We start from the raw sequence: 26,654 nt of genomic DNA on the forward strand, positions 1-26,654 counted from the left end.
TCCCCGATCCATTTGGATCTGGGGGATATAGCTGCCCGTAGAGGCAGCTGAAGACAGGGGATCTGGCAAGGGGTTTGGGGGTGCCGCAAACCCCTCCCCAGCCGGCTACACCCCCTTTTCCCGAGGTGGAGGAACGGCGGTCAGCAATGGCCGCCACGAAGAAAGCTGCAGCCGGGAAAGCAGGTGCAGGAGGGAGAAAGCTGGAAGAACAGTGAAAGTTGCTTCTAACCGGGACAAGACGGGAGAAAGTGACCTGGAACCTTGAAGGCTGCTAAGTATATATTATTCCTTGTGAGAGTTATAAGCTGCGAATACTCTAAAGGGGAAAGTTTTTTCTTTGTTCTACTCTCCTTCCTAAAGTGACAGCGGAAAAAAAAAAACCTTTTTGGCTGTGAGTGGGAAGGGAGAGTGAAAAAAATCAGAGCAAAAATTGAAAATAAGGAGAAGATTGCCTAAAATTGCAAAGAGTTCTTAAACATTAAAAAACTTCCAAAAAATATATTTGAAAAGGATTTGTGATTACTTTAACCCCAGAAAGAGAAAATGAAGAAGAAGAAGGTATCTAAAAGAAATAGTCTGTTTGGATTGTTTGGTGATTTTGGAACCTTTGGAAATTACTTCTGATTAAAACATCTGGGTGGTTGTTTGGAAAAACTTTTTCTCTACACAATGGCATCATCTATGGATGGATTGAAACTTATATATCAAAAATATGAAAGAGAAAAACAAGGAGGGGAAGATGGTCTTGATACTATTTCTCAATACTTAGAAATGGTGGTTTATACTTATGTGAAGCAGAATGAGGATGATGGGGACAAAGAAGAAGAAGAAGCCATCTTTGATGAACAAATGACTTTGACTGGAGAAGGGAAAAAGCAAGAGAAAAAGGGGAAAAGGTCTTTAAGATCTGGAAAAACAACCCAAAAAGAGAAGAATAAGGTGAAAAGGGGACATTATGTTAAGAAACAACAGAAAGGGGGAAAGCAGAATAAAAGGGAGGTGGAGAGACAAGGGGTTAAAGAGGACAAGGAGAAGAAGAAGCAAGAGAGAAAGGAAGGGATGAGAAGCCCTAATGGTGGGGAGCAAGATGTTAAGAAGCAAAAGTTTTTTAGAGATAATGGATAAATCTTATTGTTAAAGGGATTCTAGAAAGGTACATAAGATTGCATTTTTTTTTAACAAATTTTTATTAACTTTTAAAGACATACAAAACATACAAAAATTCAAGACATAAAAACATAAAAAATCTCTTTTCTGAAAGTTGCTTAATCCCAGGTCAAAACTCTTGGTACAGACACACATTCAAATTCATATTCATTTTACATACCATTCCATATCTTATTACATTTTCATTTTTCTATATAGCTTCTCCTTTCTTTTAAATTTTCTCAATTTTATTTTATTTATCTCCTCTCAATTCAAATCATAATATTTATTCTTTGTCTGTTCTATTTCCAACTATCCGTTTATCTTTCTTCTTAAAAGAAAAAAAAAGTAAAACCTTCTCCTGTACACTGATTGGAGTATGATGCCTATGTCTCTTTCCCCTATATTTACAATACTTAATTTAAAGTACATAACTTACGTTGGGATTCTGTCTGGTACATTCTAACATTATACAATATCATCAAAACCAATACAAATCGATTCATTAATATTAATATTTATTCATATCTTAAACATCTAGCACATTTCTTATCAATTAGATCACATATTTCTATGGGAGCATCTATTTGCCATATTAGTTCCATCCCCCACATCACATATTATAAATCATTATTACATTACATGTTCCCTCTCCTTCTTCAAACCTCATTTCACGAATAGTTTCACTATTATAACATAGCCATATAATCATTGGTATTAACAATCATTTATATCTTTAGACATTTTACACATTTCAATTAATTATCATACCTTTATGGGAACACTTCTTATACTTTCCAAAATTACTTCCCCCACATCACCGATCTTAAATCATTATTTCATTAAAGTACTCCCTCTCTTAACAAAAATTTCACTAAATTATACTAAATATTTATCACATTTTAAATTACATATTATTTCCAATCTTCTATAATTATTTCTAAATACAAATATAAAAATGCAACATAAGATTGCATTTTTATACCTGTATTTAGAAGTAATCATAGAAAATTAGAAACAATATGTAACTTAAAATGTGATAAAATATTTAATATAAATTAGTGAAATTTTTGGTTAAGAAAAAGGGAGTACTGTAATGAAATATGATTCAAGATTGTGATGTGGGGGGGGGTAATACTTTTTGGAAAGCATAAGTGTTCCCACAAAGGCATGATATTTAATTGAAATGGATAAAACGTTTAAGATATAAATGATTGTTAATATTAATGATTAGAATATCGTATATTAGTGAAATTTTTTGTGAAATGTGATTTGAAGTAGAAGGGAGGAACATTTTAATGAAATATCGAGCTATAATATGTGATGTGGGGGGGGATAATTATGGAAAATAGGGCTCCCACAAAAGTATGTGATTTAATTGAAAAGCAATGAGTTAAACGTTTAAGATATGAATGAATATCAATATTAATGAATAGATTTGTATTACTTTTGATAATATAGTATAATTTTAGAATGTACCAGACAGAATCCCAATGTATGTCATGTGTTTTATATTAAGTGGGGAAAGAGATAAAGGCATCATACTCCATATAGTGTACAGGAGAAGTCTTTCTTCTTTTTTTAAAGAAGAAAAATAAATGGTTGGCTGGAATAGAACAGACAAAGAATAATAAGTATTATGATATGAATTGAGAGGAGATAAATAAAATAAAATAAAATAGAGAAAATTTGAAAGAGAGGAGAAGTCATATAGAAAATTGAAAATGTTAATAAGATATGAAATGGTATAAATGAATATGAATTTGAATTTGTGTCTGTACCAAGAGTTTTAACCTGGGACTAAGCAACTTTCAGAAAAGAGATTTTTTATGTTATTATGTTTTTGTGTTTATGTGTATTTATGTATTGTTTGTCTTGAAAATAAAATTTGTTTTAAAAAAAAAGAAAACCAGATCCCGAGTTCACTTTTCGGCTGCAACAGCCTCCTGCAACCTATTGCCAGCAAAAATGGAGCTTGGCAGAAGTACCGCAGGCTGGTTCTATTTCCAAGGTGGCCCCGTAGGCTAGATCTAGGCACCCCTTGCCCAAGTTTAACACCCCTGTTCTACATAAATAAGACAGCCAGTTTGGTATAGTGGTTAAGGCAACAGGTTAGAACATCACAAGGCTCAAGGCAATGGTACATCACTTCTGAAAATCATGTCAAGAAAATTGAGGGGTTTATTCAGGTATTTTTCAGAAGTCAAACTGACTGGAAGGAACACATATTGCTCAAATATAGAGGTGAAGGTTGGTTGCTGAATGCAGTAAGAATTCTGTGTGAGGGAAAGCAAGCACATATGAGAAGAAACTGCCTAGCAAATAGTTGAACATTAAATCCAGACTAAGAGAAGGAACTGTGATGTTCTTTTGATTGTCCAAACTAATATTAGAGATGGCATTAAAGGATTGTTGGTTGAGAATGTGATTTTTTGTTAATTAAAAATGAATAAATTTATTAGATAAGTTATATGATACAATGAAAAGAATTGATTTGAAAATTAATGTATTAAAGACTAAGGCAGTTTGTTTGATAAGAGAAATGAAAAAAATAAATAAAAATAGGGAGAGGCTACATGGAGTTTGGATTTTTTGATAAAATGTTCATTTAAGATGGGTAAACAGATGAAGACATTTTAAGTCATACAAATGCTAAAAGAAAATTCATGTATAATATACAATCTATTGCAAAGAATGAATGTGCATCAAATGAAATGAAAATTACTGTTTATGTTTGTACTTGCTTTGTACACAGAAATAAAAGTCAGGGGACTATAAAATTAAATTGAATAAGTCATTTGAAGAATGTGTGGTAAAAGGGCTAAGATCAAGAATGAATTTGGACTGAACAAATGTGGATTAAATACAAAAATGAGTGGACAATTACAAAAAAGTATGTTGGAGTGGCTTGGCCATACAAACAGAATAAACAAGAATTATATATGATATGAGTGAGAATAATTATCTTTCCTTTGTGAGATCTCCATACTTCCTCAGGCCGCAATGTTCTTCTGTATTTCCTCTTCTCTTACTATGTGCTTATAGTGTATACTCCTAATCAGGGATAGAGGTATCTGTTTCTAATCATGATGATGGCAGAATGTTAAAATGTGCAATATAAGATTGTGCCCCTTTGTATTTGTAAACTCTGCCCCTTTGTATTTGTATTATAACATCAATTACAACTATGTAAGGGATAGAATTTGCATCACAAAATTATAGAATATATTTTGTCCCTCGCCATTGCTCCTCTCTATAGTCAGCGGTCATCACATTATATTGGAACAAGGCCAACACTATTCTGTAGCTAATTACATATAGTTACCCTTCAGTGTTATGGAAAGAAAGTTAAAGCAATTGCAATTCAATGGATTTCACAAGTTCCTCTGCAAAGAAGCAAAAACTAGGGAATTTAATGAGTAACAAAGTTTCACTCCACTTTTAATCACATGGCAGAAATTTGACATGAAAGGAAAAATTGACATGAAAAGCTCTGTTTTGCAAACATAGCACAAATAAAAGGCATTCTAATCAATCATTTGAACAGAATGCAAGTAATTTAGTCTGGGAAACTAAATCAGCTTGTTAATGATAGTTGCACTATATGACATAAAAGAAACCAACTGCATTATTTTTTTAAAAAAAAAAAGCCTGTGCTTTTCTCTCATAAGAAATCTGTCTCCCTCCAATTTGTTTGTTGCTTGTTGTAAGAGGCTAATGAAGGAGTAGATACAGTTGTGTTCATACGTTTACATACCCTGGCAGAATTTATGATTTCTTGGCCATATTTCAGAGAATATGAATGATAACACAAAAACCTTTCTTTCACTCACGGTTAGTGGTTGGCTGAAGCCATTTATTATCAATCAACTGTGTTTACTCTTTTTAAATCATAATGACAACAGAAACTACCCAATGACCCTGATCAAAAGTTTACATACCCCAATTCTTAATACAGTGTATTGCCCCCCTTTAACATCAATGATAGCTTGAAGTCTTTTGTGGTATGTGTGGATGAGGCTCTTTATCTTCTCAGACGGTAAAGCTGCTCATTCTTCCTGGCAAAAACCCTCCAGTTCCTGTAAATTCTTGGGCTGTCTTACACATTTGAGATCTCCCCGGAGTGGTTCAATGATATTGAGGTCAGGAGATTGAGATGGCCACTCCAGAACCTTCACTTTATTCTGCTGTAGCCAATGACAAGTTGACTTGGCCTTGTGTTTAGGATCATTGTCATGTTGGAATGTCCAAGTACATCCCATGTGCAACTTCCAGGCTGATGAATGCAAATTTTCCTCCAGTATCTTTTGATAATATACTGCATTCATCTTGCCATCCATTCTGACCAAATTTCCTGTGCCTTTGTAGCTCACACATCCCCAAAACATCAGTGATTCACCTCCGTGCTTCACAATAGGAATGGTGTATCATCATAGGCCTTGTTGACTCCTCCCCAAATGTAGCATTTATGGTTGTGGTCAAAAAGCTCAATTTTGCTCTCATCACTCCAGAAGGTTTGAGGTTTGTCTCTGTGCTGTTTGGTGTATTGTAAGTGGGATACTTCGTGGCATTTGCATAGTAATGGCTTTCTTCTGGCAACTTGACAATGCAGTCCATCTTTCTTCCAGTGCTTCCTTATTGTGCATCTTCAAGCAGCCACACCACATGTTTTCAGAGAGTCCTGTATTTCACCTGAAGTTATTTATGGGTTTTTCTTTGCATCCCAAACAATTTTCCTGGCAGTTGTGGCTGAAATTTTAGTTGGTCTACCTGACCGTGGTTTGATTTCAACAGAACCCCCCATTTTCCACTTCTTGATTAGTGTTTGAACACTGCTGATTGGCATTCTCAGTTCCTTGGATATCATTTTGTATCCCTTTCCTGTTTTATACAGTTCAACTACCTTTTCCCACAGATCCTTTGACAATTCTTTTGCTTTCCCCATGATTCAGAAGCCAGAAACATCAGTGCAGCACTGGATGAAAGATGCAAGGATCTGTCAGGAGTCCAGGAACTCATTAACCTTTTATACACACACACTAATTACAAGCAAACAGATCACAGGTGAGGATGGTTACCTTTAATAGCCATTCAAACCCCTTTGTGCCAACCTGGGTGCATTTTATCAGGCCAAAATCACCAGGGTATGTAAACTTTTGATCAGGGACATTTGGGTAGTTTCTGTTGTCATTATGATTTTAAAAAAGTAAACACAGTTGATTGATAATAAATGGCTTCAGCCAACCAAGTGAAAGAAAAGTTTTTGTGTTATCATTCATATTCTCTGAAATATGGCCAAGAAATCATAAATTCTGCCAGGGTATGTAGACTTATTATCACAACTGTAGTTTAGTATCTCCCCCAGCTGAGTAATATGAATTCTAATTCTTACTATGTCTTGTGATTGAACAATCCAGAATGATATCAATTTCTTTTTCTTGAAATCCAAACTAACTTGAAGGGTTTGAATTGCTCATCCCTGATTTAGTGCTTGACAGAGTTATCACAGGTGAGCCTTCTCCAGTATGCCATGCAGAAGGAGAAAAATGGAACTGTGCATTTTTAAAATGATATTTCTTTTCTTCTAGGGAATTTGGCCGTTGGAAGGTAAACAACTTAGCTGTTGAGAGAAAGAATTTTCTTGGCTCCCCATTGCCTCTTGCCCCTGAATTTTTCCGAAATGTAAGGCTACTAGGACGTAGGCCGACTCTTCAACAGATCACAGAAAACCTTATCAAGAAGTATGGGACCCACTTTCTGCTGTCAGCTACCTTGGGAGGTAAGATCATTTTCATTAAAATAGGTACTCCTTCAGCTCAGGTAGTAGTCTATAACCATACAGATGATCTTCATTATTTTCAGCCTCATTATCCAGTGTTATTCAATCTGCAGTTAGTAACTATAGCCCAGGACTCTTTATCTGCAGTAAAGCATTTTGTACAGCCATAGTTTCAGTATGTGCTTTTAATTGATTATTATCTGTGACTCTGGAATATATCTTCCCAATTCCCATTAGGTTATTCTCTCACCGTAGGAGTTATCTGCAATTTTAGTCTGAAAATAAAGAGAGAGGGACAATGCATTCATTTTTTTTTCAGAAAAGACATCAAAACTCTGATGGGATTATCTTTTTTTTTAATTTTAAATAAAAGTCAAGATGATGGTGATGATTGATGATGATGATTGATTATATGATGCTTAATTGGGGAAAAGAAATTGTTCGTAGGATTAGAAATTGCAAATCAGAGCAACTTCAAGAGATACATTATGTTTGCAAAACTTCAGTTACATGCACACTTATATGGGAGTAAAACAGTATCGATTCTTTTTTTTTTTTTTTTTGTAGTTAAAAGTATTCTACAATGAATATCTTAGAAGGGGGGGGGAAGGAGAAGAAAAGTCAATGTGACTTGAGATGGTCCTTTATTGTCACTGCACAGCAGGTCACAAAGAGAGCATTTCTTTCTCTGCTGAAAGCCAAATATATGCTTGTTTCCACACTGATTATTTTGATGTATTCTAATCTGTTTTCTGTTCCTGGGTTTGGCATAAAGTGATTGATGATTGTTGTGTCAAGAGGAAGGTGAAGCAATATTACCCAATAACTTCCTTGGAGGTTTTTTTTTTTTTTGTTTTTTTTTACTGTTTGTGGGATCCAAAGTTTGCTTTAGAGATGCTGTGCTCCATTTTTTCCCCATTTCCATTTTTTCCATTTCAGAAGGTTACCCTGGAAAGATTATCATAATGTTCTGATGAGCTGCAGAATCTATTTCTCTTTTTGATTTATATGACATTGCTGAGTGAGGTCACTTAAGGATATGATAAATGATTTGTCACTTTGCTTCTCACATTCAGCATCACTATACGTTCTTGTGAAGTTCAGTGGAATCATACAAAAAATATTGCACCAGCACCTGAAATAATTACAGTTTGGATGAGAGCTAGAAAAATGAACTCACTCCAGACAAAGCAGAGGTATTCTTGGAGAACTAACATAGATCTGAAACTTCTCATGGACATGATTTATTTTTCAAATCTACAAACCAGATTTGCAGCTCAGGAACTGAGAACACCATCTATTTTGGTGGATAGGATACCATTTATTTTTCAGTAATCAAGGATTGATAAACCTTTGAGAAAATTTGGTGGAATTATGCAGCAAGAAAGATCATTGGTGCTCAAATTGTTCATGCACGCAGCTGCATGAACAAAGTGACAATGGAAACAAAAAGAATGTTATCCTTTCATGAGGATAATTTAAAGATAATTATTGAGATTGAATAGCCTTTTGCTGGCCATCTTGGAAAATAACTTTGTAAAAAAAAACCTGCTCATCTTTGATTTATTTTCTGCAGGCAACATCTCAGATATATGTGGAGAAAACGACAGTCCCTTCGTCCTGTTTTGGAAGCAACATGAATTTCACTATAGTATTAATTTTATAGAAGTCCTTCTAGTTGTAGCTTCCTTTTGTCATTTAAGATTACAACATTTTAAGCTTCATCCGGTTTTGTTTTTTGGTAGAAAAGTACCAAATGGATGAAAAATGAAAGCATGCCTGCTATAGTGTGTGTGCCCATTGTGCCATGATTGACAGTTCAATTGTAAAATTTATAAAATACTAATAAAAACATGGTATGTTTTTTCAGTTTCAGGCTATGAATAAGTTGTGCCAAAAATTGCCCATTTTGAAGTGCTATACAACCAGTCTCTGGCTGAAATGCTATGCCCATGCAAGTTTGTTGCCCCTACAATTTTATTAAAAGTGTTTTGTTCAAGTTGGACTGAAAACTATTGGAATTTTTTTTTTTGGGGGGGAGGAGGAATCTATCACCAACTCTTCTGCATGATTCAAAATCGTACTTGAGTAAATCTTTTATTTCCTCATGAAACATGGAAATGCACCTTTTACATTTCTTGAGGAAATGTTTTAATGCAAGAAACATACTGATGAAATGGTCTATCCTATGTTCTCTTCTTCCCATTCTTGCCCTCCTCTTGTCCTTGATATCTGTCAACGGCTGTTTTTTGTTTATTGTTCTATCTTGGACTTTCCCACCAAAACAAAGTTATTCCAAAGCAAGAAGTAATTTGAGGACTACCTTAAAGAATGACTGAATCTCTGAGAGTGAACAAAGTTGTGATGGGTTGGAGACCTCTTGTTATCAGGTTACAAGAAATGGATTTAAAAAGAGGAATTACTTTTATTTTTTTATTAAAAATTAAGTCTATGTAAAAGGGAAAAATCTTTCAAGGTTATTACACCCTAACAATTGCCCAAGAATTGTTCACATGACCTTGGGCCTACAATGAAAAGATTTCCATGTTATAAAATGAAACATTTCAATGAATTGTTTTCTACCAGCTCCTCGGGATGTTTAAACTTCTGTTATGATTACACAATCCTCTCAGAAGGTCAACTTGTCATGTGAATATTGAAAGAAAAATTCAATATTCACCTAACTCAATTCCAGTGCTCTTTTACCCTGTGAGTGATGTATGATAGGTCTTTAGTATTTGCAGACACTTAACATTTAATAAATATTAATCAAGATATGTGGAAGCTTTGTCAAAAAAGAGAATTGGGAAGCTGGTCTCTTATAGACATCAAATGTGAAAGGAAACATTATATTCAATTGTGCATGACAATGGAAGATTTATCAAAAAGATTTAAGAATATAAAATGCATATGCGGCAAAGAAGCCCGACTTATGTAGGTATCTACATATAGAAAATAAAAACCATTACAGAATGTCTATACTGTCCCAGTCTCTCAGCTATGAACTATGAGATAGTTGAATTCTTAGAAATGCATGTTTATATATGCATTACATATATTCTATAATCTTTTGCCTATTGGCTTGATCCTAACTCCCATATAATTCAGTGGATCTTCTGAACTGAATTTTGAAATAAAATGACTAAATTGGTATCATTAAGTATGCATTTTTTAATTTGACATGCTTTGAAATTTAGCTACATTTACTAGTACAAGATGAAATTATTCAAAATTAAGTTGAGAAATGACTATGCTGACTCTGAGGAAGGGATCAAATGCATCATCAGTCTTGAATCTCTTGCATCCACACAAAAGCTAAGTCCAATCCACCTTGAATCCCATTGTTGACATTTGGTTTCTAGGGATAGCAATATTTGATATCCAATATGCAATTATATATAGCAGTTCTCTGGAATTTAGAACATTTGAAAGTCAAAGTTAAAATTGTGAAAAAAATTATCATAATTGGAATCCACATCAATAAGAGATGAGACACCTGAGTGGGAGTTAATTACATTAAAGAGCCATGTCTTTTGTATGAATCAGGTGTTATTTTGAATCATTTCTTTGTGGGTTTATTATAGATCAGACAGATCTGTCTCAAATGAAGACACTGTATCCCTTGTGCTCTGCTTTTTAAAGATTTGAGTTAAGAAATTGGTTTCCCCAAATAAATGTTTCTCTTTCCTCCAATTGTTACTTTATTCTCAATGCCTTGTCAGTAAAAAAGGAGAATGCCAATGTTGTATTTTGTGATTTTTAGCAGAGCTGCCAAACATTTGTATTCACAGGCAAGAAAGCTAGCTTGGCAAATGGGTGCACAATAGTTTATTTGCCTCTGCCACTTCTGTCTCCCTTGGAAGGGACCTCTAAAATGTTCCCATGATCTCTGTATACATGGGCACTGAAGAAGGTTGCCCATGGAAACTTAAGACAAGTTTTTGTTGAGTTTTGTTTTAAAAGCTATTCTGAGGAAATACAGCCATTCTTAAGCAATTCTTTTCTTATTTGACTATAGTGATTTTTTATGACTAAAATTTTTGTTAAATGTTGTTTCAACTGAAATGCAAAATTTTTAGTACACAAGCCAATAAACTATTCTACTGAGAGTAAAACAAAGTGGTATGCCTTTCAGTTATATATCATATTTGACAAACATTCCACCTGTCCTAGGAATATTTTAATTTTCAATCAAAACAACATGTAGTACTATACTAATATTCTGTCTATCTATCCATCTCTCCTATGTATATGTCCAATGCATTGCATGTTATCATGTTCATGAATACCATGTCCAGTTTATAATTATAAATAACAATTTATAAAACTGAGAAGGTAGTCTTCTAAAGTTATATCATAACAATACCTCCTATTTTAGGGAGAAACGTTTTTGTGTTGTGCAGAACGAAATCTGAAAGATTTTAAAATCTGCAAGATGACAGGTGTAATATTATAAGCCAAACCATGACTTTTTTGGACAGATCTGTGTTGTTGATGCATGTACAAAAGAAGCAGGACATGCCCTGCCAACTTGCAGATTTTGACTTTCCAAAACACACTTTTATTAGGTCATAAGGTCATAAGGTTTATTAGGTCGTAAATGTGACCAATATATATTGCCTAGCTGCTCCTCAAAAATGGATAATTACTTTCTGTGCAATTTATGTTCCTTGCATCACTAATAATTTTATAGCATGAGAAGACAGGCTTCAAAAATATGTCTACATTAAAGCAAAAATAAAACAAAAAACAGAAAATTCCAAATGTTTCAATCATCAGAATATCTATTATTATGCACAATATAAATATAGGCTCCCAAATCATATTTATGAATATTTAGCTAAAGCTGTCTGCTTATTTTAGTAATGCCTTCAGTACAGGGCCTTATAACTTGAATCCCTATTAAACTAATTCATATAGCCATTCCGAAGATATTTATGAATTTAATTCAATATTGCAACCTGCCATTTTCTAATTCTTCTTCAGCTCTTTCTGAAATGATGTAGCATGACAATGCATTTCTGTTAATTCTTTGACACAAAATTAAAATGAATAGAGGAACTCTAGAGTATTTTGAAGAGGTTGCATAAATAAAAATCCACAGGATGAATTTCAGTTGAAAACATAAATACTATATTGTGATGGATGGATGGATGGATGGATGGATGGATGGATGGATAGATAGATAGATAGATAGATAGATAGATAGATAGATAGATAGATAGATAGATAGATAGATAGATAGATAGATAGATAGATAGATAGATAGATAGATTAGAGATAGACAGTCTGAGAGGTATATAAATATGTATATGTATATAAATTATACATATATAAATTTATATGTATATAAATATGTGTATGTTCCGTATATATGTCTGAAATCATTGAATAAGGGCAAAGGCAAGTTGCTTGGGAAGAAGTATCACGAGTCTTGCTTCTGAATAAATATATATAGGTTCATTATTTCAGTTCCTATCCTGATCAAGAAAATCATGGGGGAAAAGCATAACAAAACTGCAGTTCTAGTTTCTCTCTGCTCACATCATAACTTTATGATATAACGTTTCAGTTTGTTATGGTTTTTTCTTCTCTCAATATAGGAATTAGCCAGTCATGCAGGCTCAGGTATGGGGCTGACAGATAGGATAACATCAAAGCAATGTTCAATGTTATTTTTACATTGAAAAGACATCTGTCTTAAATCTTCAACATCTCTCCAGAGTTGTGAAAGCAAATACTGTCTCCAGAATTCACAATGTTTTAGTTCCACTAGGTAGACCAGACCAGAAAATCAATGCCATAGGAAGATTAGCGCTATGCTTTATTGAGATATAATAATAGAATTTTGCGTAATTTTGTCATAGTCACTTTCCTTACTCACTGCAAATTGTGAATATAAATGTTATACCTGTGTAGAATTAATCCTAACTGAAGGGTAGCTTGAACAATCCAAAGGTAATGAGATTGTTGGTCTTCCATATGGATGGCAATCTTTCTAGTTATGAATTTGTGTATACTAAAAATACTGTTTTAAGAAATATTGAATAAATACATACAATTAAGGCTGTAGAGTAATTTTTCCAGTCCTTTTGCTGTTCTATTAATTTTTCCTTCCCTCCTTCCTTCCTCCCTCCCCCCTCCCCCATGAATAATTCTCTAAATCACAAATATACATTTTACATTCAAACCTTAATTTGCAGTAAGTATTTCACAGTTTAACATTAGGTTTTACATTAATATCTGTGTTGATTTTAATGTGAAATTCTTAAAGATCTATTATTCAAGTTGTACTTTGTTTCTTTCATACACAGCATCAGAGGTGGCATTCAGCAGGTTCTGACTAGTAATGGAGAACCCGTAGCAGAAATTTTGAGTAGTTCAGAGAACCAGCAAATATCACCTCTGACTGGAGATTTTACAGTATCCTTCCAGAGGTGGGATGCTACTGGTTCTGCCCGGCTTTGTAGAACCGGTAGCTCTGAAGAGCATCAGATACAGAACCGTTTCTGCATCTGCTGCTGTTTGGCCCACTTGCCCTCCTAGGCTCTTACCTGATCTTTATTTCCTGCTTTTTCAACCTCTTTGCTTTGCATGGCACAGCTGAGGCTGAAAAATCAATAAAAAAGATTTTTTTCAAATGCTGCACACCCACTTGCAGCACTTATCAGCTGTCCAGGAGGCATAGCTTTCATTGTATTACATGCGCGCACGGCGTAAGTACTGAACCGGTAGGAACACCGGTTGAATCCTCTGTATCCTTTCCCTGCCACGCCCACTGAGCCATGCCCACAGAACTGGTAGTAAAAAAAATTGAATCCCACCACTGCACAGCATAGATGAAGAATATGAAATAAAGCTATTAATATTTAAAGTTAGTTAGAATAAGCAATAGTTTATTTTAGCTTGTTATTGATCCTATTAGGCTTTAGATAAGAGTAATTCCCAACGTTATTTCTAGAATCTTACTAAGTAAATATATTATGATCAGAATCTACAATCAATGTATATGAATAGTTCAACATGTTCACTTCATATCTGCATTAGATTGTGGCGCAAAGCAAACAGCAACACCCAAGAAAATGATCCTAACATATATGAAACATGCTTTGGCTGTGCATTGTTTTCTCATATACTCATTTTTGTATTGTCATTCTATAATAGAAAACAATTGATGTATTACTTTAATTAACATAGATATTTTGTGTATACCTTTAGTATACCTTCACTTTTGATTGATGAACAGCAATGTCAAAGTATGGAAAGTAGTAAACATTATAGGAAAAAAATGTGAATTTGAAAGCATAATTGTCTTTTGGTTTGTTTAAAATGTAGACCAAGCAAAATTGTCCTCTAACTACCTAGATATTTTTCATGCCAGAGTTCCTACTTCTAGTAATTTCCTTGCAGATGAGGTGCATAGGATTAATGCTAGTTATGTCATAAAAAATGAAAAAAAGACAAAATAAGGGCCATAAACTTCTTTGACTTTTTTTGTGCTATTTCTTGCACAGGAGAAGAGTCTCTCACAATTTTTGTGGACAAGCGGAAGCTGAGTAAACGAACAGAAACAAGTGATCCCAGCATTAACAGTACCACGGTGACTCTGGAAACACTACACCAGCTGGCGGCCTCTTACTTTATTGACAGGGACAGCACCCTGAGAAGACTTCACCATATTCAGATTGCTTCCACTGCCATAAAGGTACAAAAACATTCTGCAATGCTTCAGTGCAAAACTGCAGTTTATATATCTCTATGTCCATCTGTCTACATAGTGGATGCTAGATCCATGTCATTTGTGTGTGTGTGTGTGTGTGTGTGTGTATGAAACCATTTCTAACAGACAGAATAGACTTAGACTTAATATTTAGAATAACTTTATTGTCATTTTGCATGTACACTAATCGGCATACATTAAAATAAAATTGTGTTGCATACAGCTCTCAAAGGGTCACCACTTCCAATATACACTACATAAACATGACAAAATAGATAAATAAATAAATAAATAAATAAATGCAAAATTATGCATATATTACATGACACAGGGAAACAACATAGTCTAGTTTGGATGTATACGTGTACATGGCAAGAAAAACAAATCTTGCGAGTTTACCAGACAGATGGCATAGAGAACAAAGCTGTTACAGAATCTGATAGTCCTGCTAGAAATACTTTGAAACCTCCTCCTAGAGGGGAACAACTGAAACAGACCATAAAGTGGGTGTGTGGGGTCTCAAACAATGCTTTGAGCTCTAAGCACATAACACAAGCAGTATCCTAAATAACAGGAAGTGATCTTCCTATAATCTTCTCAGCTGTACTTACCACTCTCTGTATGGACTTTCTATCTGAGGCACTGCTACCACCAAACCTAACAGCGATGCAGTTTGTTAAAATGCTCTCAATTGTGCCCCTGTAAAAAGTGGCCCAGACAGAAGGAAAAAGGATGGCTATATAATAAACTGAAAAAGCCTTAACACAATGTGATACAGCCATGAAGATACTATGACTGCCTGAATATGTATATCCATCCCAATTTCAGCTATAGTTCATAAGCACAGTTGCAGCCAAATTGAGCAAGAATGATTGATACTGTGTATTCACTTTTCTTTTACTTGTCATATTTGGCTCTATTTCAAGTTTCAATTCTTTTGCAGAATGATGTTGCCAAAGCTCATCATTAAATGCATTTTATTGATTCATAATGTTTTATTGACATTCAAGGCAAAATTGATTTGTTTCCAAATTTCTCTTTTGGTTCAAAATAGTGTGTAGACCTGCCATATTTATGCTTCCTATCCGATATATAATACAAAACAATCTCCAATTATCTTCGTCAACAAACATTCAGCAATATATTCAATTAATTTGCATCAGAGTCTTCGTAGGCTTGGATTTAGACCAAGTTAACTGCACATAGTTTATGCTGGAATCAATTGAATTGTTATATGATATCTGGCTCAAATTCTGCCTTTTCCAACACACAGTTTCCCTCCGGTACATCTCCCTATTTTTTTTTAAGGAATAACAATGTATGTTTAAATGTTCCCATACATTTCTATTTTTGTATCATATAAAAAGCTGTAGAAATTATGACAATATTAAAGCAACAGCTGCAAATAAATTAATGTTATTAGCCATCTTTCCCCTAGAATCCCCATGCAGTGTACTGCCAATTCTTCTTTATAGCATTCCATAATGCATATTAGACTCAGAGACAACATCTTGTTCTGAATTAGCAAGTGGAGTCAAATTCCCCTTTTCTAGAGTCAAAACTGCAGTAGCTCTTAGGGTTGATGGACACTCGATACAGGTAGTCCTTGACTTACAACAGTTCAATTTAGTGACCATTCGAAGTTACAACATCTCTGAAAAATGTGACTTAGGACTGTTTTTCATAGTTACAACCTTTGCAGCAACCCCACAATCATGTGATCAAAATTTAGATGCTTGACAACTGGTTCATATTTATGACCTTTGCTGTGTCCCAAGATCATGTGATCACCTTTTGCGACCTTCTGAAAGCAAAGTCAGTGGGGAAGCTAGATTCACTTAACAGTCGGGTTACTAACTTCACAACTGCAGTGATTCATTTAACAAGGGTGGCAAGAAAAGTTGTAAAATGGGGCAAAACTCACTTAACAAACTTAACATAAATTTTGACTCAATTGTGGTTGTAAGTTGAAAGCTACCTGCAGTTCTATGAAAATAACTGAATGCTATTTTTAACAATATAAAGACCTATAATAAAGCAGCAATACTTCTTACTCCTTGGAAACAAAATTGTGCATTTATAGCCTACAAGAAGAAGCCAGATATAAATGCAGTCACCTCTGTGTTTCCAAGAGTCATGGGATATTAGCTATCTTGGTGCATTCCTAACATTGAACAGACTTTTCACTACATACTTATGTCATATGGAAACAAGTGAAGAAATCTTAGACAACTGAATTTCGTCTACATTTAGCCTACATTTCATAAAATGTTGGGATCCCACTGAGATTATGGAAAACTGAATGAGAATATCATAATATTGCCAGCCATGATACTTTTAAACAACACTTGTTGGTTGCTATTTACTTATCCCTGTAATTCACAGATGCTCAGAAGTTTTCAAAGTCTCTGCATGAGATAGCAATAGCACTTAGACTTATATTGGTTTACATAGTCAGGATATTTTCCCCAACAATCTGGGTCCTCATTTTACCAACCTCAGAAGGATGGAAGACTGACTCAATCTTGAACCAGTGAGACTCAAACTGCCAAACTGCAGGGCAACCACCAGTCAGCAGAAGTAGCCTGCAGTACTGCATTCTAATTTCTGTGCCACCACAACTCTTCACCATATTCACCATAGGCAAGGATCAGTAAATATGGCCTGAGTGATACCCAAAATATTCACTTCAGAATCTCTAGCAATATGTGCAAATTGCAAGGCAAAATCATATCAATAGAGGAATAATTCCTCAACAATTTGAGAACCTTCCACTCATATCTAATTTCAGAAAACAGTCTTCCCTTCATATTCTCACTAGGAATTCTTATACTTGCTATCAATTCTTATACTTGCTATACATAATAATTTTTAACAAAATGTGAATGCTTTCTATAAAATACAAACTCAGGGGAAAAAGAAAAAGAAGATTCACAAAGAGAAAGAAATAACCACAGTTAAATCATAAATACAACTATTCAAAAGCCTGTTATACCACAAGAGTTCCCATAGCTATTATGTTTGCAAAAAAATAAAGTCTGGAATAATTTATTATCATTTTAGTACTTTAGTTTTATATAAAAATTACTTTCTCCTTTTAGTCATCCCATCCTAATGAGATCATGGGAGGATGCAATACCAAATAAGGACAAAATTACCTTAATATAATACTAATGGAGAAATTAATCCAGAATTCACACTGAGAAATGCTGTGACGTGCAATTTTAATTTGCTGAAATGTTACTCCTAAGCAGGACAGAATCATCAAGGATTCACAGAGACTGGATCTTTGATCCAGTTATAAGGCCAAGACCTCATTTACTGCAACACTATACTATTAAAAAATGCTCATCTCATGCTTGCACAGTCGTTTCTCCAAAATGACCCATTTTGCACAGTTAGAAGTTTAGCTGTGATAGTTACTTCAGTGGTATTTATAATTGGAGAGCTCCAATGTTTACACTTTGAGGCAATACCCTTTGAACATTTACAGCTGGAAGAGATCTTGCTATCTTCTTGGCATATGTTTTCTGTGCAACATATGAGAAACTTACCCTTGTTGTGAGAAAACTGTCTTGGTTATTGTTGCCCTAGATAAGCGTGTTTCTGACAAAACATCTCTTTGTTTTGAGAGCATTATCTGTTGTTGCATTTTACTTGTGAACTTCTTTGTAATCAGTCTCTGCAACAATCAGGGACCATCATCTTGTTGACAACAGTGTTGTAACCTTCAGGTTTGGTTGACTTTCTTTATCCAGTAGTGCTGATTATCTTGTCCATTGATTCAGCCTTGCTCTTGTGATATAATCTGCTGTTTTCTGTCATCTTACTTACTTTGTTTTAGGCATTTCAAATCTATTCAGTTATTGAAATAGTTCACATCCATCAATAATTTATCGTGGTTATATATACCTGCATACAGCCATGTTTGGGACATTGTACAATGTGGACAAGTTTTTGTCAGGACTCTCATATTTTTCCATGTGGCTGCTTCAAAAACCTTTGATTTTATTTATTTATTTATGAAGTTAGCTCATTTTTCACTGAGCTGATTGTCTTTCTTATTTCTTTTTGCTTTTTCCTTAATTATTTTTTCTCTTGATCCTTTTTCAAAATTGCATAATTATATTATCAGAAGACCTCACCTGCTATTACAGCATCCAGCCTTTGAATCTATAGTTAGACCTAGGCTGACTAGTTTGGTGACCATTCAAAGTTACAATGGCACTAAAAAGTGACTTGTGGCCATTTTCCACATGACCATTGCAGCATCCCAATGGTCACATGATTTACATTCAGATACTTGACAACTGGTTCATATATATGACAGTTGCAGTGTCCTGGGGTCATGTGATCCCCTTTTGTGACCTTCTGACAAGTCAGTGGGGAAGCCAGGTTCAACTGTGTTACTAATTTAACAACTGCAGTGATTCACTTAACAAATATAGCAGCAAAAGTTGTAAAATGGGGCAAAACTCACTCAACACATTTCTTATTCAGCAACATAAATTCTTGGCTCAATTGTGGTTGTAAGTTGAGGACTACCTGTATTGCCATTATAAGCCCATTTCACAATTTCAGCATCTTAGGAGTAAAATGCCCTCTTGGCATGTGGGCATAAACTGTCTTTTTTTTTTTTTCCTAATAAAGATCTTTCATTTGAATTCCATTCTGGCATGGCCTATTTCCCCAAAATCATTGTATTATTCTCAGTTCACTAAATCCCTATCTGCTGAAGCCACTTGGCCTCAGATTGTGTGCACTACCATTAGCCTCTGATACGTATCCCACTTTTTCCCTAGCTCACCTTGTTGTTGATCTCTCTGGATATTATTATTATGTCTCTGATATTTCCTTGGTCTAGTTGACTTCCTCAGTTTTACCACTTCATAGAACCCAACTAGTTTGAATGGTGTCACTTCCTACATTAGACTAATATTTAGATGGCATGGCTTTCTTAGGCAATAGAGAATTTGATATACCAGCTAGACCATGATACTTCTGCTTTTCAGTTTTAAAGTAATGTGTTTCCTGTCTTGCTGAAGATAGCGAAAGACTTCAGGGCAACTTCAACACCACTAACTTCTCGCCATGTTGAGAATCTTTACAGAAGAAAGGAAAAATGAAGTTTTAAAGTAATTCAAACATCCCCCAACCCAAATCTATTACACAAGAGACATCAACACCCAACTCTCATTATTAACAGCATTCTGTACTTGGGAACAAGGACAGTAGAAATATTTCACTCAAGTTTGATTTAAAGAAAGAGTTTGCTTTTCATACCAGCTCCAAGAATTCTTATACTTGTTGTCAAGGACAAACTCCTTGTCTGGAAGTACACTTCCTTCAGCCTTGTGAGAGCATACTTAGTAGAATGGTGAGCTAGAAACCCAATACAAATTACTGAAGCAGCATAATTATTCTTAAAAGAAATGATTTAAAAGCTTATTATTCATGGACAAGGACAGTAGGAAATCAGACAGTCTGGGATATGTTACACTCCCTATACTCTAACCCTTTGTATTAGAGACCATTAAGCATCAATAGTGGAATAACTTTTTTTTTGCTTTCTTTCTATGACTGGAGGAAATGCCTGTTTCCCAAAAGTCAAGAAGCAATAGTCCAAGACTTTGAAGCAGTAGCAGCCCATTTTGCTTAGCAGGAATGAAGCACATCTCTTTATTCAACTGATTTAGCTACAAAAGTTATTGTCCTATTGTCATGCCTACCTTTGAAGCTAAAATTGAGGAATTCTTTTTTGAGAATGGGTTAAGGAGCAATATGCATTCTGGACAGAACTTAAAAGCTTTGTCTAGCAGTACAAAAATGGGGACTGCAGAAACTATTTTGTACTTTGAACCCTCCTATCACTATCCACATTAACAATGAAATCTACCAGTCTGACCAAAGGATTACTTTATGGATATAGTAAAAGATATAGTAAAAGAACCTTGACATTTTCTCTGTTTCACAGGCATAATGTATGTTTTCCAACTATTGTTTCCCCAAGATCATCTCTGTGAGTTTCTCCAACACTTGGCCACAGTCTTCAGAAGGATTACATCTTATTTTGTAAGTATTTTATCATTTATCATAAGTACTTGGGAAACTCTGAAAATTATCATCATAGAAGCCCAGACCAGCACAATACCACTGAGAAAGAAAAACAAGAAATCCAAGAAGAAACCAGCATGGCTGCACAAAGATCTTTCTGGCAAATTGAAAGAAAAAGTACAAAAAATGGAAAGAAGGACATACAACTAAGGCAGAATATCAGCAGATAGCCAGAATCTGCAAAGACGAAGTCAGGAAAGCAAAGGCTCAGAACAAACAAAAACTTGCAACAAAAGTCAAAGATAATAAAAAAAAGTTTCTTCTAACATATAAATAACAAGAAAAAAAATCAAGGAAACAGTCGGTCCACTAAAGAGAGAAGATGACAAGGAAGTAACAGGCAACCGAGAGACAGCAGAACTGCTTAACTCATTCTTTGCATCTGTCTTCACACAAAAAAAAACTATAGCTCAACCCACCAAAAACATAACTGTAAAAGACATACCAGAAATAAAAGTTAAAATAAGCAAAAAAAATAGTAAAAGAACACCTGTCTGATTTTGATGAACACAAATCAGCAGGGCCTGATGGATTACATCCCAGAGTTTTAAAGAAGCTGGCAGAAGTCATCTCAGAACCACTGCACCATATCTTTCAAAAATCCTGGAGCATCGGAGAACTACCAGAGGACTGGAAAAGAGCTGATGTGGTTCCCATCTTCAAAAAAGGGGGGAAAAAACAGACCCAGGAAACTACAGACCAATCAGCCTAACATCAATACCCGGGAAGATACTGGAAAGGATAATAAAAAACAGATCTGCCAACATCTAGAAACAAATAAAGTAATAACTTGCAGTCAGCACAGGTTTGTTAAAAACAGATCATGCCAAACCAATCTTATTTCATTCTTCAACATAGTGACTAAATTAGTAGACCAGTGAAATACTGTGGACATAATGTACTTAGATTTCAGCAAGGCATTTGACAAAATAGACCACAACCTACTTCTTGGTAAGCTAGAAAAAAATGGAATAGATAGCACCACCACTAGATGGACTCGTGACTGGCTGACAAACCATACTCAATGAGTAGTCCTTAATGGGTCTAAGTCTACATGGAGGGAAGTGGGGTGCCACAAGGTTCTGTCTTAGGCCCAGTACTCATCAATATCTTCATTAACGACTTAGATGAGGGAATAGAAGGAGAACTTACCAAATTTGCAGATGATACTAAGCTGGCAGGAATAGCTAACACCCAAGAAGATAGGATCAAGATCCAGATGGATCTTGACAGACTAGAACACTGGGCATATCTAACAAAATGAAATTCAATGTAGAGAAAAGTAAAGACCTACACTTAGGCAAGAAAAACCAAAAGTACACATATAGACTGGGTGAAACCAGGCTCAATAGCAGTAACTGTGAGAAGGATCTTGGAGTCTTAATGGACAACCAGCTAAATATGAGACAGCAATGTGCAGCAGCATCCAAAAAGCTAATGCAATCCTAAGTTGCATTAATAGAGAGATACAATCAAGCTCAAGTGAGGTAGTAATACCACTTTATAAAGTCTCAGTAAAACCACACCTAGAGTACTGCATCCAGTTGTGGTCACCACATTATAAAAAAGATGTTGAGACTCTAGAAAAAGTACAGAGAAGAGCAACCAGGATGATTAGGGAACTGGAGACTAAAACATATGAAGAACGGTTACAGGAACTGGGCATGACTTGTCTAGTGAAGAGAAGGGCCAGGGGAGACATGATAGTAGTGTTCCAATATTTGAGGGGCTGCCACAGAGAGGAAGGGGTCAAGCTATTTTCTAAAGCTCATGTAGGCCAGACAAGGAATAATGGATGGAAACTGAACAAGGAGAGATCTAACCTGGAAATAAGGAGAAAGTTTCTGACAGTGAGAACAATCAACCAATGGAACAGCTTGCCCTCGGAACTTGTGGGAGTATAATCACTTGAGACTTTCAAGAAGAGATTGGACTGCCATTTGTCAGAAATGATATAGGGTCTGCTGCTTGGGCGAGGGTTTGGACTGGATGACCTACAAGGTCCTTTCCAACTCTGATTATCTGTTATCTGTACTTTTCTAAGTACTTCTAAGGATAGTGGCCTCTGAATTAGATTAAACCATTTGTCTGCATGTTTTCTGAAATAATCTTGCTTTAATATGAAACTCATTACTTTCAACCTTCTTCTCTTGCAGAAGAGAATATGCATCATATCTATAGACTTGCATGCTTTTACATATACATAGCTGACATATGAATGGTCATATGTTCATTTCACATTTTTTAACATGATTGCTATAGGCATAGGACTTTCTTGTTTGGGGTGAGGACAAACAGACTATATTCTTGCTAACCTTCCTAGCTATCACTGCATGATTCACCTTGTACCTGCCTACAGAAAAAGACTTAAAACCATGAAACCAACAATTAAATCAGTGAGTATAAGGCAAAGCTGATAAGGCAAAGCTGAAGTTCCAGGCTTGCCTTGATTCACTGATTGGAATGTTTTTGAAGATACCTCTGCAGACCTAGATGAGCTCACAGATACCCTAACATCATATCTCAGCTTCTGCAAAGACTTATGTGTACCAACAAGGAACCTACAAATATACAGTAACAATAAACCTTGGTTCACAGCTAAACTTAAGCAGCTACGTCGTTCCAAAGGAAGCCTACAGAAAAGGTGACAGAATGCTATACAATCAGGCCAGAAACATATTAACAAGAGAGATCAGAGCAGCAAAAAGAAGCTACTCTGAAAAGTTAAGGAATTAGTTCTCAACAAATGAACCAGCAAACATGTGGAAAACTCTTAAAAACTTCACTTGCTACAGCAAACCTTCAAAGGCAGAAGGAAATCAACAACTAGCAGATGACCTGAATGTGTTTTACTGCAGGTTTGAAAGGAAACTACAGCCACCTATCTCCCCATCTCAAACACACCAACAACAGCCAAGCTTCCTACAACTGATCCCAACCCACTGGGTTCACAACCTCTGGTGATCATAGAAAAAGAAGTGCAAGATCTATTTCACAGACAAAAGTCAGGAAAAGCACCTGGGCCAGACAAGATAACTCCTTCTTGCTTAAAAGTCTGTGCTGACCAATTGGCCCCCATCTTCAATAAATCACTAGACATGTGCTATGTGCTCTAGCTATAGAGCACTGCACACCAGAACAACTAGACACAAGGACAGTTTTTCCCCCGAATGCCTTCACTCTGCTAAGCAAATAATTCCCTCAACACTGTCCAACTATTTACATAGTCTGCATTACTATTACTATTAATCTTCTCATCATTCCTTATCACCCATCTGCTCCCGCTTATGACTGTATGACTGTAACTTTGTCGTTTGTATCCTTACAATTTATATTGACTGTTTCCTAGTATGATTTGATTGCTTATTGTACCCTATGACTATCATTAAGTGTTGTACCTTATGATTCTTGACTCTTGATGAATGTATCTTTTCTTTCATGTACACTGAGAGCATTTGCACCAAGACAAATTCCCTGTGTCCAATCTTACTTGGCCAATAAAGAATTCTATTATATTCTGTTCTGTTCTGTTCTATGTCAGAATAGCTGCCAACAAAACAAAATTGAGTTAATCCCATTGAGACAAATTTCAGTCTGTCTATATCACAAGACCACAGGCTTATTTCTTTGCAGCAAAGATAAGATAGATCCCCAGCTTTTTGAAAAACCTTTCTTTCTTGAAATGAACTCTTATTTTAAATGCTTCTATCCATTGCTCTTGCTGTCTCTTTTTCTGTTGGCAAAGACACATAGGGATTTGATCAACAGTTTTTCACCCCTTCTTCTATTCTCAGCTATCTCTGTTCCTCCTGTTGTTCTACCCCACCTATCAAGTATATTTCTGTCTTCTAAGCAAAAATTTTCTTCCTAAATCCTTCTTCCTCCTATTTGGAGAATTAGATCCCGTCTGTAAAATAATGCTTTTGTTTCAAGTTTCAAAAACTGAACAACTTTCAATGATATGCAGCCCTTCTGAATTTCATAGCTTTCCTGTACAGATACTCAAAAGAAGGACTTAGCTAAGTAACTGTCTTCCAACCATGAAGGATGACTCCCCAGCTTCTTTGGCAGATTAAAAAAACCATTTCTTTAAAGTTAAAAAAAATGTGTAAAAGTATCTTTCTTAATACAGTCAAAAATACATAATAAACCAGCTCCTCTATTTATACTGACAGTCTTCCATAGCAATTTTTCACACTAAAAATATAAATAACAAAAAGAATGATTGAAATAGGCATAATGAAATTTTATAATGCTACTGTAGATATTATTATCTAAAGATTAATCTTTAATTTGTTTATGATTAACAGGAATGGAAGAAAATCTTGCTTGTGTTGAATTTTAATGTAAACATGTTCGGTACTAGTTCATGAAACAATATATGACCTGAAGCACAATTATCTTTCCATATTCATTCTTTTTCTGAGTTTTGCAATGCAGTTTTCCAGAAAATAAATGTATACTAAAACATGCATATTAGATAAAATTGCATGAAATAAATGCAAAATTTAGAGATAAGTGCACACAAAAACTGTCTGTGGTAGACAATAATATTGAAAAATATATTAGAGAATATTGCTTTAGGAAAAATATTATGTCTCAAGAAAAGTGTTTACAAAATTTATGTATTAGTGAACAAAATGTATGTGCAGCATAAGTGTACAAAAATGCATATTTAGAACTTCATTCATTGAAATGATTAATGCCTGTGTCAACTCACATATTAATGGTTTGCTACCACAATTCATTAATAAACCACAGTTTGTATTATAGACAATGCAGAGTGGGCTTAAAATAGTTGTAATTCAGGAGACAATTCTAAGGTCTGTAAAATACTTCATGGGGTGCATTTAGTTTACAGCCCATGACCTACTCTTCCACTTTATATCCTCTGGGGACAAAATTGTGTCCTGTGATACTACATCATATAACTGCCAGAGACTAAGGCACACTACTGCAGGATTATTCTCTGATAATAGGTATAATATGACAACATTGTCTATCTCAAAGCATAAATAGCCATTCCAGGAGGATATCAAAGTTGACAAAAGTGAGAGGTCAAGGAGAGGCACATATTTCTTCTTCTGCTAAAGGACATTTTAGGAAAAGCCCGGCTGGTGCAGAGGTTAGAATGGAGTTTTTCAGGCAAACTCTGCTCATAGCCTGGAGTTTGATCTTGACAGGACTCAAGGTTGGCTCAGCCTTCTGACATAAGACAAATGAGGACCTAGATTGTTGGGGGCAATTTGCACACTCAGAGAGTGATGTAAAGTACTGTGGGGCAATATATAAGTTTAAATGCTATTGTTATTTTTTTTTCCTATCATAAACCCCACCTGAACCCAGATGAAATAAGTTTAGAAACTCAGGTGCCCTTTTAAAAAAACTAGTGTGGCAATAGCTTTTTTGCCACAAAAATAATGGCTTTTAGCTGGATAATAGTTTTTATAAACCTAGTACTGTTTTTCCCAAGAGCCGCAGTGGCACAGTGCTTAGATTGCAGTATTGCAGGCTACTTTTGCTGACTGCCATCTGCCAATAGTATGGCAGTTCAATTCTCACTGTCTCAAAGTTGATTCAGCCTTCCATCCTTCCAAAGTCAGTAAAATGAGGAACCAGATTGTTGGAGGCAATATGCTGACTCTGTAAACTGTTTGAGAAGGCTGTAAAGCATTGTGAAGCAGTTTATAAGTCAGGTATGGACAGCAGATTACAACTTCCATCTGAGGTATCTTGTCTGAACATATTTGGCAGGATTAATATTCCATTTTTTTCCTGTTGCATTTTTGAAGACATTATAAAAAATAATGCTAATTGTTAGGGATACACCCTAGCAGAATTTGCACGGCAGTCAGTCAGGCAGGAAAATATGTGAGATAAACGTTTTTGTAGCTT

At 35.2% G+C, this 26,654-nt stretch overlaps 1 protein-coding gene across 2 annotated transcripts in view; it reads left to right on the plus strand.

Moving 5' to 3' along the window:
* The window catches only part of BRINP3 (BMP/retinoic acid inducible neural specific 3), a 312,716-nt gene that overhangs the window by 192,256 nt on the left and 93,806 nt on the right, over nt 1-26,654 (plus strand). For both annotated transcript variants that reach the window (XM_087960836.1, XM_026669157.2), the window contains exons 3-4: nt 6,735-6,925; nt 14,440-14,630. In XM_087960836.1, the coding sequence (XP_087816962.1) occupies nt 6,735-6,925; nt 14,440-14,630 (382 nt within the window). The remainder of the gene's footprint in view (nt 1-6,734; nt 6,926-14,439; nt 14,631-26,654) is intronic.

Source organism: Notechis scutatus, chromosome 3 (assembly GCF_049901735.1).
Source record: "Notechis scutatus isolate UNSWTSFEM ecotype Mainland chromosome 3, rNotScu1.2, whole genome shotgun sequence".
Lineage (NCBI taxonomy): Eukaryota > Metazoa > Chordata > Lepidosauria > Squamata > Elapidae > Notechis > Notechis scutatus.